We start from the raw sequence: 17,779 nt of genomic DNA on the forward strand, positions 1-17,779 counted from the left end.
GTTCGCAAGACCTTGTTTTTTATACTCTTGGATATACATCTGGATCTTCAGGGCTAATTTGTGATACTGCATGCTGTTGTAGCAAGTGTGTCCTTGGTAGTCGTGGGACTTTTTTGCGTTTATTGATGTTTGGAGATGGAAATATCCCAAGCTTAAGAGCTGTGCATGTCACTCTGCTACATATACTGCCACGTATCGATCTCATTTGTGTCAGCAACTCAGTCCTAGCTAAGGTACAAGAGACATCTGTCCTCCCACAGGGTATCTCTGATCATGCCCTCTACTGTTGCGCCTTAATATTTCAGCTGCCTTTACTGACTGTTTGTAGCACCTTTGCACTACTGGATTTCTGATGAGTGGGTGGGGCTGCTTATGGAATGGACTGTACAGACCTTTTGGGAGGAAAAACCCTTTGACTTCTCCCTCTACTAGTTGGGAGGTCTTTAACCTCCCTAGCGGTATGATTATTTCAGATTTTTGGTGCTGAAAGCGGTACCATTATTCTGCATGGAAATATGTAGTTTTTTTATTGTAGGCTGTAATATTTAGGAATAACTCACTGAAATCTGTCCGAACAAGAGTCTATTAAACATCCCGGGTATGATAAAATTTGAAACACAAAATCATAAATTATAATTTAATAAATAATCATAAAAAATAATAATATAATAATATTACATTTAATTCAATAATATAATCAAACCAAAAACACTGACATTTGAAATATAGCGCCAAGTTCGCACATTGCTGAGCAAAGTCGCAAAATTGTTTTCAGTGTCTGATGTCGAATTTCTCCACGAATCATTATCACTCAATTATGCAAGTGGTTCTGATTTACTATCGCTGTTCTCTAGCTGATCTAAACCCGCTTTTGACCTAAAGGGACACTTTTTGGACGCCGTGGACTTTTCTAAGTTTCCAGGCAGAAAGAACATTCAAAATGCAGATGGGACAGGACAGAGCACTAGGGACAAAATGTATGTGAAATGGGTTGAAACAGCAATGTTTTACTATGAAAAATCGTTTTGAAAAAAATTACATTTTTTTTAAATTTTCAAATTTCCCGCCGCCGGCGCCCATACGTCCCGACGTCACAGGGCCCGGAACACAGGAGCCGGATGCCGGCATCTCCCGGAGGAGATGGCCGGGGACGCTGCAGGGGACACATCGTGGGAGCGAAGGACAAGGTAAGTGCTGCAGGGACTCCCTATGCAGCGCTGCATGGTAAGCCCGAGTGTAGCTCGGAGTTACCGCTTTTGGTACAGACATTTTACCCCGAGCTACACTCGGGAATACCGTTAGGGAGGTTAAGGTGCAGGTTCGCAGTCAGTACCAATCTGCCATGGGATGGCCTGGCAGGGCTCCAAGGCTGCTCTCGGCCACGCTGAGGTGAGAGCGAACACATTGGAGCTACAATACTTGGCAAACAGAGATGAGGGTCTCCGTAGAGATTTACAGGCAGCTCTGAGGGAAGCGATGCTTCTCTGGATTAAAGCAGTTAAGAAACAGTTGCTTCATCAGGCACAGAGGATCTTTGAACAGGTTGAGCAGACCGGATGCTTGCTGGCGTGGCTGTCTAAAGAACGGATGACAACTACTTGTATTATAGTTGTGGTGCCTAAACTGGGCAATGATTTGGAGTATTTCTCTTCATACAGGCCTATTTTCCTTTTACATGTAGATTCCAAGATCCTTACTAAGGTGTTGGCTACCCGTCTCAATAAGGTTATTTTATCTGTGATCCATAGAGACCAGACTGTGTTTATGCCCAGTAAGGGCACTGATATAAATCTGAGGTGATTTATTTATGGTTGTTGTTCATGCTGGGGCCAGGAAGGGTTCAGGAGTGGTGGCCTCCCTGGACGCCGAGAAAGCTTGTGACTTGGTGGAGTGGGAATATCTGTGGTTGATGCTACACAAATTTGGCTTTGGACCAACTTTTATATTATGGCTGCGCTTACTATACTAATCCCCGATGGCTAGAGTCTATACGAATTTCATTTTGTCTGCACCTTTTCTCCTCCACCATGGCACTAGACAGGACTGCCAGTAATCCCCAGCTCTCTTCGCATTGAACCCCTGGCAGTGCATTTGCGGGCCTCCCCTGAAGTTCAGGGCTTACAATTCCAGGCTGGATCTCCTTTGAAGCTTTCCATGTCTGAAGGAGGTCTGGCGCTGCCCTGTTTTAAGAAATATTATTGGGCATTGGTCCTTGCTACTGAGATGATTTGGCCAAGATCGATTCAACCCTGCAGTGAACTTGGAGGTGGCACTTTTTGCGCCATACTCTGAGTTTAGTAACATGGTGTACAGAGGCCCACGCTCTATTCCTTATGTTACTGAGCCAATGAAAACTACAGTATTAGTTTGGAAACAGGTCACTGCATACCTCCAGTTATCCTCACACTATCTCTCCTTACACTCCATTGTGGGGCAACCCTTTACTGTCTCACTTGAAGACTGTTCCAGACCAACAGGTTTGGGCCCGCTATGGTATCAGGACTTTGCGACACATCATGCCTGAAGGATGTCTTATTTGCTTTGCAGAGATGAAATGCCAATTTCAGCTACTGTCCTGGATGTACTTCAGGTTTCTACAGCTTATGTATACTGTTCAGGTGCAATTTCCTGACCCGACCCTGTTACTCTTGCCACTCAGTTGAAAAATGCCTTACAGCTAGGTGTATAGATAGGCCACAATCATCCATATATCTTCGGCTTACCTGTAAGGCCTCCTCGATTACGCAGCTCCTATACTAAGCCTGGCAGCGAGATCTCCAAAATCTAACGGAGAAAGATTGGAGTGAAGGCCTACAAAAGTATATCTCGTTAATAATTTTAGCTAAGGATCATTTCGTCCAATTGAAATTTCTTCATAGAGTGTACTATACACCCCAAAGATTATCTATTATTGTATATACTGCCCCAAATGTAGACAAACAGTGGGGAATTTCATTCACATGGTATGGGCCTGTCTGCTGACACAACACTTCTGGCAGGCAGTGGTTGCTGACATAACTTTGATTGGTGGGGGTCACAGTTACGATAGACCCTATGATCCTCCTGCTTGGTGTAACTGATAATATACCTACCAATCAGCATACTAAATTGTTTATTTTCTGTGCTGTATACTATGCAAGAAAAACTGTTTTGACTAAATGGAAGACAGACCCTCCCACGTTCTCAATGTGGAAATCAATGGTTAATGCAGCTCTACTTTTATATAGGCTGATCTATATGGGTGACCTATACTGCCCTAAGAAATTTGATAAAATATGGTCCTCCTGGGTACAAGCTAGACATTTCATGATTTATGCATGCTTGATATGGTCTTTCCACATGACCTACATTTTTATATCACTATAGTCCCCTTCTTATTAATATATGATCTACTGTGTAGCTCTTGTGGCAGGCACACAAACAGTGAGCTTGTGGAATCATAAACATAGCCAAGATCAGGAACGGGTAAGCAAAAGTATAAGCAGAATTGGGTCAGAGGCAAGTAGGATCGGTAATTGAAGTCTTATACAGGACACAAGCAAAGCAAAGGATACAACTAATGACCAGTCAGCATTAATGCTGAAATGAGGCGTTCTTTAAGTAGGCCATCTGGCATCAATACTGACTGTGGACATGCGCCTGCATCCGTGCGCATAGCTGCTTGTCTGATCAGTTTTGTGTGCGACACCATTCTCGTGTGTCAAGCCAGCCATCTCATAGGAATTCCCTAACAGTCTTTTTATAATGGGCAGCAGTAAAATACAACAATATGGTTACTAGATGTAGCTCAGGAGAATAAGAAATACATATGTCTTTGTAACAGAGATACATTATAACAATTTTGGAAAACCCCAAAGGAAATTTGCAATTAAATGTAACCAGTGTTTACATTTATTTACTTATTCTCTCTAGCATTCTCTAGAATTTACATTTTATCACTTGTTACAAAGATGTATGCATTTCAAATGTCGCGCAGCCATCTAAGGGCCATATTGCAGGATTTTAATACTGCCCATAATAAAGGACATTCATTCAGAAGAGAAAATAAAATAAAGAGCGTTAATTTTGTCCAATTTGCACAGAATTAATGTACATTCAGATTCTCTGGACGAATGCAACTTTTTTTTTTTTAATAAATAGATCCCTAAGTATATATAAAAGATAGCAAAATACAAGCATGAAGGATCAAGTGCTTTTTTTCGGGTTCAAAAAGTATAACCTGTTGGGAAATTTAACTAAGAGACTGAAAATGGTATTAAACCCAAAACCAAAAATGTTATACCATATATTTTATGTAGTGGCTGCATTAGTTTTGTTTCTTGGGCTTTTTTCCTTCTGTTTTCACCTGGTGATCTGTCCAGTAACACACCTTGTGTATTAGGGTGCCTACACTGTAGGTGTGGGAGCAACAGAGACACCTTTGGATAACAGCATTGTTCATCTGGAGAAGGGTAGTGTTAGATAGACAAGCAGATTTAGATGCACAAATTGAAGTCAAACTCCAACTCTCACTTTTTAAGCAGCTACAGCAACATTTTTTCAATTAAGGTTTTACATAAATAAAAACTGATCACTGTAAACACACCAATACAACAAAAAAGCTTAAAAGAGGTAGGCCAGGAGCCATAACAAGCAGTATGAAAGGGATTTTAATACAATGGTTACCCTATATTCCTATCGCTTACCAAATGATTGCTGAGTCACCCAGAAGAATTGCAGTAGATAACTCATGATTAGTACATATGTGCATAGGGACAAATAGACATACAAACGCTGAGCAGAGCACCACCATCACCAAATTAAAAAGACAATGTTGTTTAGTCACCTAAGCAGCTGCTCATACGTCCTCATACATACACACATGGGAGGCGAGAATAATTAAAAGTGCAATATGGAAACATATGGGATGGTTAACCTATATCAGGTGTAAGAGGTATAGATAGTAGTCACTCGGTAATATCCCATGTGGTAAAAGTTGGAGTCAGATTAAGGACAAGCTATCCTATAAGCATATATAATAAATTGACATTAGGTGCCTAAAAATCTGATTGTGTTTGCAAAGTATCTTACCAGTCAGTAGCAATTTGGGTAAAGGTTCACCATAGGTAAGTTCATTTTAGGCCACATAGTAAAGCTCTATAAGTCCACAAATACCATAATAGCCGAGTTCAGAAACAGCTATGTACAGTTGCAAGAAAAAGTATGTGAACCCCCTGGGATTACGTGGAGTTTTGCATGAATTGGGCATAAAATGTGCTCTGAATGTCATCTAAGTCACAACAATAGAAGAACACAGTCTGCTGAACATAATACTACACAAACATTAGATGTTGCCATGGTTTAATTGCACATAACATGTAAACATTCACAGTGCAGGGAGGAAAAAGTATGTGAACCTTTGGACTTAATAACTGGTTGACCCTCCTTTGGCAGCAATAACCTGAACCAGACATTTCCTGTAGTTGCAGATCAGACCTGCACAACGATCTGGAGTCATTTTGGACCACTCCTCTTCACAAAACTGTTTCAGTGTAGCAATATTCTTGGGATGTCTGGTGTGAATCGCTCTCTTAAGGTCATGCCACAGCATTTCAATCAGGTTGAGGTCAGGACTCTGACTGGGCCACTCCAGAAGGCGTATTCTGTGCTGTTCCAGCCATTGTTTTGTTGAATTACTTGTATGCTTTGGGTCATTGTCCTGTTGCATCACCCATCCTCTGCGGAGCTTCAGTTGGCGGACAGATGGTTGTACGTTTTCCTGCAAAATGTCTTGATAAACTCTGGAATTCATTTTCCCATCAATGACAACAATCCATCCAGGCCCTGAGGCAGCAAAGCAGCCCCAAACCATGATGCTCCCTCCGCCATGTTTTACAGTGGGGATGAGGTTTTGATGTTGGTGTGCTGTGCCTTTTTTTCTCCACACATAGTGTTGTGTGTTCTTCCCAAACAACTCAATCTTGGTTTCATCTGTCCACAGTATATTTTGCCAGTAGTGCTGTGGAACATCCAGGTGCTCTTTTGCAAACTTCAAACGTCCTGCAATATTCTTTTTGGACAGCAATGGCTTCCTCCGTGGTGTCCTCCCATGTACTCCATTCTTGTTTAATGTTTTCCTTATTGTAGATGTGTCAACAAAAATGTTAGCATGTGCCAGAGATTTCTGTAGGTCTTTAGTTGACACTCTGGGATTCTTCTTTACCTCATGCAGCATTCTGCGCTGTGCTCTTGCAGTCATTTTTACAGGACGACCACGCCTAGGGAGAGTAGCAACAGTGCTAAACTTTCTCCATTTGTAGACAGTCTGTCTTACCGTGGACACATGAACCTCAAGGCTTTTGGAGATACTTTTGTAACCCTTTCCAGCTTCATGCAAGTCAACAATTCTTGATCGTAGGTCTTCTGAGAGCTCTTTTCTGTGAGGCATGGTTCACATCAGACAGTGCTTCTTGAAACCAGTAAACCCAAAACAGGTGTGGGTTTTTTAAGGGCAGGACAGCTGTCAGCAACACATCCAATATCATCACACTGATTGGAATCAAGGTTGGCTCACTTCTGGCTCCAATTAGCTCTGGGAGAAGTAATTAAGCTAGGGCTTCACATACTTTTTCCTCCCTGCACTGTGAATGTTTACATGTTATGTGCAATTAAACCATGGCAACATCTAATGTTTGTGTAGTATTATGTTCAGCAGACTGTGTTCTTCTATTGTTGTGACTTAGATGACGTTCAGAGCACATTTTATGCCCAATTCATGCAAAACTCCACGTAATCCCAGGGGGTTCACATACTTTTTCTTGCAACTGTATATATGTGGTTATAAGCTTCTCACCATCCCTTTTGGCATTCACTGAGCTTTCATACCAGCAGACCAAGAATATTTCCAGGACAGTACTGCTAGATGGCATAGAGATGCATTCCTCATGTTGTACAGCGCCAGCGGTATTGAAATTCCTATTCTGTCCACTGTATGTATGGCTGGAGGTGCTGGATGTCCATAGGTGTGATGGAGGTTGGACGAGGCAGCCGCAGAACGCTGTGATGTCAGTTATTCTCGCCCCCCATATGTGTGTATGTATGAGCAGCTGCATAGGTGACTAGACAACGTTGTCTTTTTAATTTGGTGAAGTGATGGTGGTGATCTGCTCAGCGTTTGTGTGTCCATTTGTGCAATGCAGAATTGTTTTTCTAATAAAGCCCTTTTGATTAAGCTGCATGGTCCCATATGAAACTGTCTTTCTGGGGGATTATTGTAAACACCCCTGTCAGTGGTAAATGGTTTGGCTCAACTCTATAACTGCTACATATGCAGGACAGCTTGTTCTGTTGGAAACAGACTTACTGCCAAGGTCACCAGGTGAAAATAAAGGAAAGAAAGACTTAAAAAGTATAGCAGCAACCACATCTGAGAATTGGTAAACTGCAATATAGTAAATGTGTGCTGTTAGGTTTAATATCACTTTAAAATGGAACTCCGGGCACAGACAGATTTTCTTAATCGCAAAATGACCTCTAGTCAGATGTTCAGAATGAGCAGAACGTTGCACTCTACTGTACAATTCCTCATTTTCCTTACGCCAGATACTACAGCTAGCACTGTACTTTGTACACTGTGGCTGTGCGTACTGCATCTCTCCTACACGGAAGCCCTAGTGTAATTCCCCCCTTCCCCAATCCTTGTTTTCTGTGTTTTGTTGACAAACTATAATGCGTCTTCAACATTCAACTCTTTTGGGAATATTGATTGCCTTTATCCCCTCACCCATGGTTCTGTCTCTAACCCCTACATCAATATAGGACTCAATGGCGAATAGGCCAGCAGGATGGAAAACATGATATATGACAGGGTAACAAGGCTTTTGACACTCCTGGAAATGTTTGCCACAGGCTGCAGCACTGGAAGGCAGAGGTGGATGGACTCGCTGTTAAGAAAAAAGGTAAGTATAATTAGTCTATTATCAGGTTTAGTTTTCTTTTGGGAAAGCAACAGAATTGCATTAAGTAGACAAAAAACACTTTATGTGAACGATCTCTTAATAGTTTCACAACATAAATACTTTAATTATAACTGTATAATCCTCCTGCGCTCAGAATGTAAACTCTAAATAAAGCTGCTAACACCCTACCACATACCACAATGGACAATAATAAGATATAATAATGTGGTGCCTGCGCTTATACATAAAACACACTGGAAAGAACATGTGAAAAAATAGCATATAATGAAATCTACACGAATAAATAGATACTGAAACCCCCCAAAAATATCTAGGTGTACTTATATGTGACTATAAATCACAAAATTAATAAAACCATGAAATAATAATTGCCAATGAACCCAAAGATGATAATGGGAATAAACTCCCCACTTCTGTGCTAAATTGCACAAACAAAGAAATTGTGACAAATAATATGTGCCAAACTGATATAATCAGAAAGAAGAAAGAGACGTGAAATAATAAACTATATAAATATAAATCAGTGAAACTAAAAATATTGGTGATAAATTAAATCCCCCCACTGTTGTGCTAAATAGCACAAATGGACAAGTGATGTGAGAATATATCCACTGATATATAGGTGCCAACCTGGAATAATCCAGAAAACTACCAAAAAAAGACACTCAAACTGCCCATAGGTGAATAATACTGTGATTATAAGTGAAAAGCCACAAATTTTACCATAAATGAATATAAATCAACACAAACCAACTGATGTAAACTAAAGAAAAAATAGGAACCATATAATAGTGATCCCAAATGGGGATAAAGAGGAATATAGTGACTAAGTAACACCAATATAAACTGTATATGGTGAAAAAAAGGAATATAGGCTGCACCGCCTATAAATATAGGGAAGGAATAATTACTAATGATATCTGACCCCAATAACAGGGATAAGCACATGTACCCGTGACACAATCAATTAGGTAAGAAAAGATTATAGGCTGCACCGCCTATCTAAAAAAAAGAGGTGATAAGTGACCCCAATTGCGGGGGATAAAGAATGGTGTACTGTACACGTGAATCCGTGACACAATTAGTAGATCAAAAAACCTCCAAAAATATGCATAAATAAATAATCAATAAATAAAGTAAATTTAACTCCAGAAGAATAAACTAAAAAGAGTCCAAAAACCCCCTAAATGGCGGAGGTGTTCTGTAGTCCTTTAAATGTATGTATATGCAGAGCTGGATAACGGGAGTCCAACACTGTGTGAAATGGCCCCTCACCTCCATGAAGCGATGCCACAAGGTCAAAACGCCTTTTAGAAAAATACCACACCGATCAGAAACCTGGCCCTACTCCTGCAGATATAAGGTCCATCGTAGTGTCAATCCCCCTCACAGGTGGGCAAAAGGTATCGTAAGCCGCCTCCCCAAAGATGTCCCGGAAATGGTCACTCCTTGGAAGAAGCTTTTTACCCATAAGTAGCTTACACTCAGACGAAGGATGGAAAGCTTATCTAGTTTTGAAATCATTTCAGGAGGGAAAGGTAGAAGGCTGGCTTATCGATCCAACGCTGCATTCAGACGATCTCTGTGTCTCTTGGAAGGATTTGATTTTTCACTGCCTGATCGAGTTGGTCCCAAGGTTAGCACAGTCCAACTCCTGCTGTTTGGCAGCTTCTAGCACACGTGCAGAACTCAAGTCAGGTCTCTCTCAAACCCCAGAAGCCTATTATATGGTTCCTATTTTTTCTTTAGTTTACATCAGTTGGTTTGTGTTGATTAATACTTACACTGGGATATTTCTGACAGTTTTAGAGTCTACTTCTGTATAAAAATTCCTAGTAATAAAAAGTCACAAAGGTTTTTTTTTTTTTTAAATCATAGATGGATGATAAGGGATTCTTGGTAATACCTGACCATAACTGGGTACTAGAGATATGGCAAGACTACATTAGATACGTGGTACACACTATTTATAAAGAAATAAATATTTAACATAGAGAAAACCATTGACAGAATAATATTTGTGGCGTGTGCTATTCTGAGATATTTTATTACAAAAAAAAATGTCTATATTTTTTACAGGTTTATGAAATTTTAAATTCTGCAGAACTTCTTTGTTTGATGAGGAACCTTGTGGTACCAAGCCCTCTTACAGCTGAATGCATTGTAACAAGTCCTCGTGTCAAGAACCCCATTGTTTGGGTCGGTAGCGGCAGCACTGATAAGGGACAGATTTCCTGCTTAAATTTAGTTAAAGGTGGACACACTTGTGAGGTAATTTTTTATTTTTATTTTTTTTATTATTATTATTATTATTATCTCAATATAAACATCATACTATTTCTCAAATAGCATGTCAGATGTTATACTGCAGCACTTACATGATCACGAGATAAAACATCACATCATTACATAATAAAGCTGCAAAAGCTGGTCCTCATAATTATTTGAAAATAATATTTGAAATAGGCTCCCGGGGCCGGCATTGCAAGTAAGGGAAACCGGAAGTAAAGTCTTGCAGCTTCACAGCCGGTTTCCTGCTGCTCATGTGCAAGTTGCGCTGCGCCTTGTGATTTGTTCTGTAGTCTTCTGGCACCTGTGAAGTGTCCAATAATGACTGGGGGGGGGGGGGTAGGAGGTGGCGTGAACTTCTGACTCAGTTCGCCGCAGGTACCTGTCAAAACCAGGTACCTGATGCCTCCCTCATAAGTGCTAAATGTGGCAGGGGAGGATGCAATAAGCAGAGTTTGGGTTGAGCTCCGCTTTAAGGCTAGGTTCACACCTGTGCGTTTTCCGTTGCATTTTGCAGAAATGCACTACAGTCCATTTAACATAATTTCCTATGCGACAGGTTTACATCTCCCTGTGGTGGCAGCAGGGCAGGCCTGTAATGTTTGCACTGGATCTTGTGTTTGAGACTTACTTTAGCACACGATGCAACAAGTGTAGTTATCCTTAGAGTGCTATGTAGGGCCGTAGCCCATTCCTATGGCACCCAGACCCTGAACGGGACCAGCGAAGTGGACAAGGTAAAAACAGGGTTGCCCTGTACCCTGGCTATATATATATATATGTGTGTGTGTGTGTTTTGATGGATCTGTAGTATATTCTGTTGTATCTTTTATCCTACAAAACACCCCAGGGCTAAGCACACATGCTGTCTGGAATGCGCAAGTTATTGGATAATCTACATTGTGCTTTATTTCCCTAGCTTTATTTTGTTTGGCTTTGTAAGTAACTTTTTTTTTTATAATGTTTACCTGTTTAAATTTGGTGATCTCTTCACCTCTCTAAAAACAAACTAGAAAAATTTGACTTTAAATATAAGTTTAGGGAGACCAATCAAGAAACATATGACCATCAGCTAGATAGTGGCCTACTATTTTGAAAACACTTTTGTATTTGTATATATCGATGCCCTACATACCTCAAAGATAACATAAAACACATGATAGCATGGCCCACCACACCAGAAATCAGAGAGTCTCGAATCTCAATGAGTAAAAACGCCCTTAAATACCCCCAAGGGCAGCCCACCACCACCCACAAGTCAAAAACCATACCGAATAGGAAGCCCAATAATCGGCATGCTTGGGGAGGGAGCCCCCCCACCACATCCTGTCCTCTTGGAAGAGGAAGAGCAAAGCTGTGCGCCTCAGCGTGAGATGCCCCTGGATTTGATGTAAGACCAGTACCTCATCACTGAAAAGTGACATGAAAACTAGAAATACATGACACTGGATCTGCTTCACTAATTTTCAGCATGCCAAGCCAGACTGCACCACAGGAAACCTCTACTGGAAGTTCCTCTGGATAGTGACACAATGTATATAAGACTCCTAGGTGCACACTTCTGAACATAGTTTTCTGGCATTGATGCATGCTAATAGTTTGCTGTCTCACCTGTTGCATGACACCTCTCAGCCACAGAAGTTCAATTGGTGCCTGGGTTATTGTGATTCCCTCATTCTGGACAAGCTGAACCAAGAGTTGTGTTCACAAGTTTGCATACCCTGGCAGAAAGCATGACATTTTGGCATTTATATTGAAATATATTGAAAATATGACTGATCATGCAAAAAAACTTTTTTTTTTTTTTTTTTTTAAGGATTGTGAACATATAAAGCCATATTAAGACACATAGTTGTTTGGTCTTGGTACAGACACACAAAGCACAGGTTAAAATGAGAAATAAAGGTTATTTTCCTACATCTGTGGCTTATTATATTGCAATTAGCGTCTGTGTATAAATAGTGAGTTTGTTAGATTTCACATGGATGCACTGAGCAGGCTAGATGCTGAGCTATGGGGAGCAAAAAAGTACTGTCAAAAGACCTGCATAAAAAGATAATGGAACTTTATAAAGATGGAACAGTTTATAAAAATCTATTCAAAGCCTTCATCTTCATGCACACTGGGTGTTTTGATAACGCTGGTAACGTTAGCTGTGTAAAGTCATGTTAAAAACATGAGTTTTTCAGCTTATTTTTTAGCATTTTTGCATTAGCGTTTAGAGGTGTTTTCCCGCGTTTGCTTTTTTATTGTTTTTTAGCATTATTTTTAACCAAAAAATACTTTTTTTTGGTCAGAGTCCAAAAACGCCGGTTTGCAGTGTTTCACCAGGTTTTTCAGCATTACAGCGTCTTTACAGCTAAAAAAATCCTCTAGAAATCCATTAGTCCTGGGGGTTTTTTCCAGCCAAAAAACAATGATTACAGTCTGTGTGCATGGACACATAGGATAACATGCTGGGGGGTTTAGTAGCTGTAGAAAAAAATGTCAAAAGACAAAAACAGCAGCTGTAAAAACATCCAGGACTTAAATATGCCAGTCACGTAATAAGTAGTGGAACGTTTGGGGATCTCTTAATACCAAGTCAAGGTCAGGTAGACCAAGAAAGATTGCAGCCACAAATGCCAGAGGTTGTTCGGGATACAAAGAAAAACTCACAGGCAACCTCAGGAGAAATACAGGCTGCCCTGGAAAAAAATGGTGTGGGTTTTGTTTTTTTTCAAGCCCACCAGACCTGCTCAGAAACATTCTTCACATTGAAGGTTCACCGCCACCTTTGGAGATGAGGGCTGGACATCTACTAACAATTCTTCCAGTTTAGAACAGAGATGTCCTGATCTTCTTATATAACCCCACCCACCTTTGGAGAGATAAACAGTGTCTCTTGCTCTCCTCTTGCCCTTTCTCCTAAACATTGCTACTTGCTGCTTCACAAAAAGCAGACTGTTTCCCTGCAACTTGCAGCTTGAGGTCGTAAGGGGTTGTTCATTTTCTTTCCTTTTAGGAAACTTTACAAGGATGTTCCAAAACTTACACAAGGACCCTTGTCAGTTTAGGGGTACATGTCCCACCATGCCTTTCAAACATCTGTCATTATTGCTGCAGTGGCTAGGCTTTTGCAAGGTCCCATGTAGACCTGCCACAATGTCTGCTGCCATAACTAGACTTCTCCCTGGTCCCCTAAACACCTGCCATGTATCCCTCATAATAGCAAATTTCTACTTGTATTAGCAAACACTAAGAGTTGGGTTATTCTCCCTTTCTGCTCACACATCCATGTAACCTTTATTGCTTAAAAAAATCACCACATTTTATTGGACTCTTAATTGCACCCTTAACATTCATATCCTAGGGTGCCTTGGAGATTTTTTACTACAAGGCCCCTGAGCATAATTCTTTGAACCATATGCCCAAATTCTAATGATCACCTTTCCACTTTTTGTTGAGCCTGCATCCTTCTCAGACTTTTTCCCAACCGTTTACTGTCCAGGGTGCTTGATTCTTATCATGACATCCTCCTTTTGCACAATGTTTGTCTTGTCCCATATTCAGCAAACATACTCTCAGTAGCACCCCTTGGTTGCCCCTCCCTGAGAATTTATTATGCTGGAGAACACTTTCGAGACAACCAGTAACCAATTTTTCTCTATTTAAAGGCAACAGGACTATCCTCCTCACCCTGTGGGTTAGTTAGCTCCACTATGTTACCTTATTACCATAACACATATCTCCCTGGCTTACAACCCTCAGGCTCTACCCCAAGCTCTGATTTTCTAACCCTCCCTGTACAAGGGTTATTGTTTACCAAGTTGACCATTTTATAGACTGAGAAGGAATTCTGCTCGTCCTAAATTGTGCAAGCTAATTACGCCATATGACTCAAACTGGGCTATGAATTAATGCCACTAAGTGTAAGGTCTTATCGTTAATTCCTGGGGTGGAATGAATATGGCAGCAGAAAGTTGGTTTTTCAGTGGTTAGTATGGATACACATTTGGGAATTAAAATGGGGAAGACTCCATCATCTGTATATAAATTAGATTTTCCAGTAGTTATTCAAAAAATCTGCAGAGAATTGACACATTGGGCACATCTACTTAACTATATTTGGCTGCATACACTTAATAAAGATGCCAGGTTTAGCTAAAGTACTTTATTCAATGCAGATGCTTTTCTTTTTTATTAATCCCTTTGTGCTGGCGCCTCCCGTCCCTTTAAGGGTTTTTTGACGCTGGGAGGTGCCCACAGCGGTCACATGATCGGAAAGCTTCTAATCGCAAGTAGAGATTGGGACGTTTCTATGAGGCACCAGTAAATGTGTCGGGAGCACATAGTGCATGTGCTCTCGGCACATGTTTGTTTACATTGGGTACACAGATATGCGGCCTCTCTGCGTCCAGCCCCCAAGAAGTGACATATTTGCGTACCGTCAGTGCCAAGGAATTAAGCATAAAGATGTAAATGTGTTGAATTCAGAATTTTGTAAATTTATGTGGCAGGGTAAGAATCCTTGGATCATATTAAAAGGATAAGCTCAACTTTTGTTACATGATACATGTTACACCTTTATTCAGGGAGTAGCATGTCACTGTATGACCAGCCCCTGCACCCCCTAATATGACCGCTATGAAGGATCTTTTCCTCCCGCTAGCTGTCACATTTTTTTTTTTTTTTAAACTTAGCCATGCAGGGCTCTGCCCACCCGACTACATTATTCATTCAGAGAGTCCCGACAGCCTTTGCGGTTGTCAACTTGTAGTTCTCAATGAAATACCACAGTGCTGTTGAGCACTGTGGTAGTTCATTGATTCTTCCTGCCAGTGCAAAACTGCCTGCTCATATGCGGTACAAGCAGACACATTACACTGAAATCTGCAGGAGACCTGCATGGCACCAGCGATCTGATTACTGGTGCAATGCTTTCCAGGCTCCTAAAACAAAAAATAGTAAATGCAAAAAAAAATGTGCATTTATTATATTTTGCTAAACGGTGAACTTATCCTTTAAAAAATTTTATTTGTCCAAGATGGGGGATTAGCCTTATGAAATATACAATTGTACATCCTATCATGTTTTGACTGGATTGTGGGTAGATCCAAGTTTTCAAATAGTGAGTTGTAATCAAATATGGTAGCATCTTGGAATCTAGCAGCCCTTTTGCATTGTCCACCTGCTAAATTGCCTATATTAAATCACCACAAAATCTTGATACTGTGGTGGCGTGGAGAGAAGTTAGAAATTATACTCCTAAATCTTCATATTGTACAAAATACAGTTAGGTTCATATATATTTTGACACTGGCACAATTTTCATACTTTGTATGTCACCACAGTAAGTTAAAATGAAACAATCCAAGTGAATTTGAAGTGCAGACTCTCAGCTGTGATTCAGGGGGTAGAACATGAATATCAAGTATACATTTTAGGAACTGCAACCATTTTTATACACAGTCCCTCCATTTTCAGGGGCTCAAATGTAATTGGACAAATTAATATAATCATAAATAAAATGTTCATTTTTAGTATTTTGCTGAGAATACTTTACTGGCAATGGCTGCCTGAAGTCTGGAACCCATGGACATAACCAAAGACTGTTTCCTCCTTTCTGATGCTTTGCCAGGCTTTAACTGCAGCTGTCTTCAGTTGTTCTTTGTGGGTCTTTCTGTCTTTAGTTTTGCCTTCAGCAAGTGAAATTCATGCTCAGTTGGGTTGAGAGTCTGGTGATTTGACTCGGCCATTGCAGAATATTCCACTTCTTTTCCTTCAAAAGCTCCTGGGTTGCTTTTGCAGTGTGTTTTGGATCATTGTCCATCTGTACAGTGAAGCACCGTCCAATCAACTTTGCTGCATTTGTCTGAATCTGGGCTGACAGCATATGTGTAACTGCTGCAGATCTCATCCGGCTGCTTCTGTCTTCTTTCACATCATCAATACACACCAATAACCCAGTGCCACTGGAAGCCAGGCATGTCCATGCCATCACACTGCCTCCACCATGTTTTACAGATGACATTGTGTGCTTTGGATCATGAGCTGTTCCAAGCCTTCTCCATACTTGTTTCCTCCTGTCATTCTGGTACAGATTAATAGTAGTTTCATCCGTCCAAAGAATGCTTTTCCAGAACTGGTCTGGCTTTTTTAGATGTTTTTTGGCAACGTCTAATCTGGTTTTTCTATTCTTCAGGCTTATGAATGGTTTCCACCTTGTGGTGAAACCTTTGTATTTGCTCTCATGAAGTCTTCTTTTGATTGTAGACTTTGACAATGATACGCCCACCTCCTGGAGAGTCTCCTTCACTTGTCTGGATGTTGTGAATGGGCTTTTCTTTACCATAGAAAGGATCCTGTGATCATCCACCACTGTTGTCTTCTGTGGGTGTGCATGCCTTCTTATGTTGCTGAGCTTACCAGTGCGTTCTTCTTTCCTCAGAATATACCAAACTGTTGATTTGGCCACTCCTAATGTTGCTGCTATCTCTCTGATGGAGTTGTTTAATTTTTGAAGCCCTATAATGGCATGTTTCACTTGCATGGACAGCTCCTTTGAACGCATGATTTAGGTTCACAGCAATAGATTCCAAATGCAAATAACACACTTAGAATCAATTCCAGACCTTTTACCTGTGTAATTGATGAAGAAATAATGGAGTAGCTCACACCTGGCCATGACACGGCTTTTGATTCAATTGTCCAATTACTTTTGGTCCCTTGAAAAAGGGGGGTTGGATACTCTTAAGAGCTGTAATTCATAAACCCTTCCTCCAATTTGGATGTACATACCCTCAAATTAAACCTGAGAGTATGCACTTTCAGCCCATATCCATTATATAACTATGTTTTAGTAAATACCTGAAAAAAAACAAAAATTGTGCCTGTGTCCAAATATATATGGAACTAACTGTATCTTCCTATTTAGAGGTAACCCAGTATTTTCTGCAGGGGAACAACATATGGCTTTTCACAGATGGGCAAATTAAGGTTTGATATGGACACAGGAAATCCATACACTTTTCAGGCTTTTAAGTCAGAAGTATCATATTCACCTATTGGGTTATTTTTATTTTTTGCAAGTGTCCTCTTATTGGATGAGTATCACACCACATCCTGTATGGGACATGTCTACTATCTTTTTTGGACACCTTAGCAGAAACCATAGATTTATTCATATCAGTTATTTATCCATCCCTGGCAAGGTTTAGAGCCTTTGACTTGGGTACGTCTAACATCTGGGTACCTAAAATACTCCAGGGATACCAAAGTGTTTGATTTTAATAAATGAAGCATGGCATGAGACAAAAGATAATGCATCAAGCATATTTACCAATTCAATGCCATGATCCGCAGACAGGATTTGACCATAGACACACAAAATGTGGAGAACAAAAGGGCACATTATTTTTAGTATTGTCCCTTGGTTGAAAGGTTTTGGAAGTAAGTGTTGGTTTATGCATCTAAAATTTGTGGTTATAGTATACCGGAAAACCATGTGCTATTGGAAGAGAGTGCAAAAGGGATAGCCAGGGAAATACAAT

At 40.5% G+C, this 17,779-nt stretch overlaps 1 protein-coding gene across 6 annotated transcripts in view; it reads left to right on the forward strand.

Annotated features, from left to right (window-relative positions):
* Nucleotides 1–17,779, forward strand: part of LRRK2 (leucine rich repeat kinase 2) — a 362,321-nt gene that overhangs the window by 311,676 nt on the left and 32,866 nt on the right. For all 6 annotated transcript variants that reach the window (XM_089685047.1, XM_089685063.1, XM_089685038.1 and 3 more), the window contains one exon: nt 10,038–10,229. In XM_089685047.1, coding sequence (XP_089541173.1) covers nt 10,038–10,229 — 192 coding nt within the window. The remainder of the gene's footprint in view (nt 1–10,037; nt 10,230–17,779) is intronic.

This window comes from Staurois parvus, unplaced genomic scaffold, assembly GCF_062004578.1.
Source record: "Staurois parvus isolate SC_StPar_1 unplaced genomic scaffold, SC_StPar_1.0 ptg000019l, whole genome shotgun sequence".
NCBI classification, from domain to species: Eukaryota; Metazoa; Chordata; class Amphibia; order Anura; family Ranidae; genus Staurois; species Staurois parvus.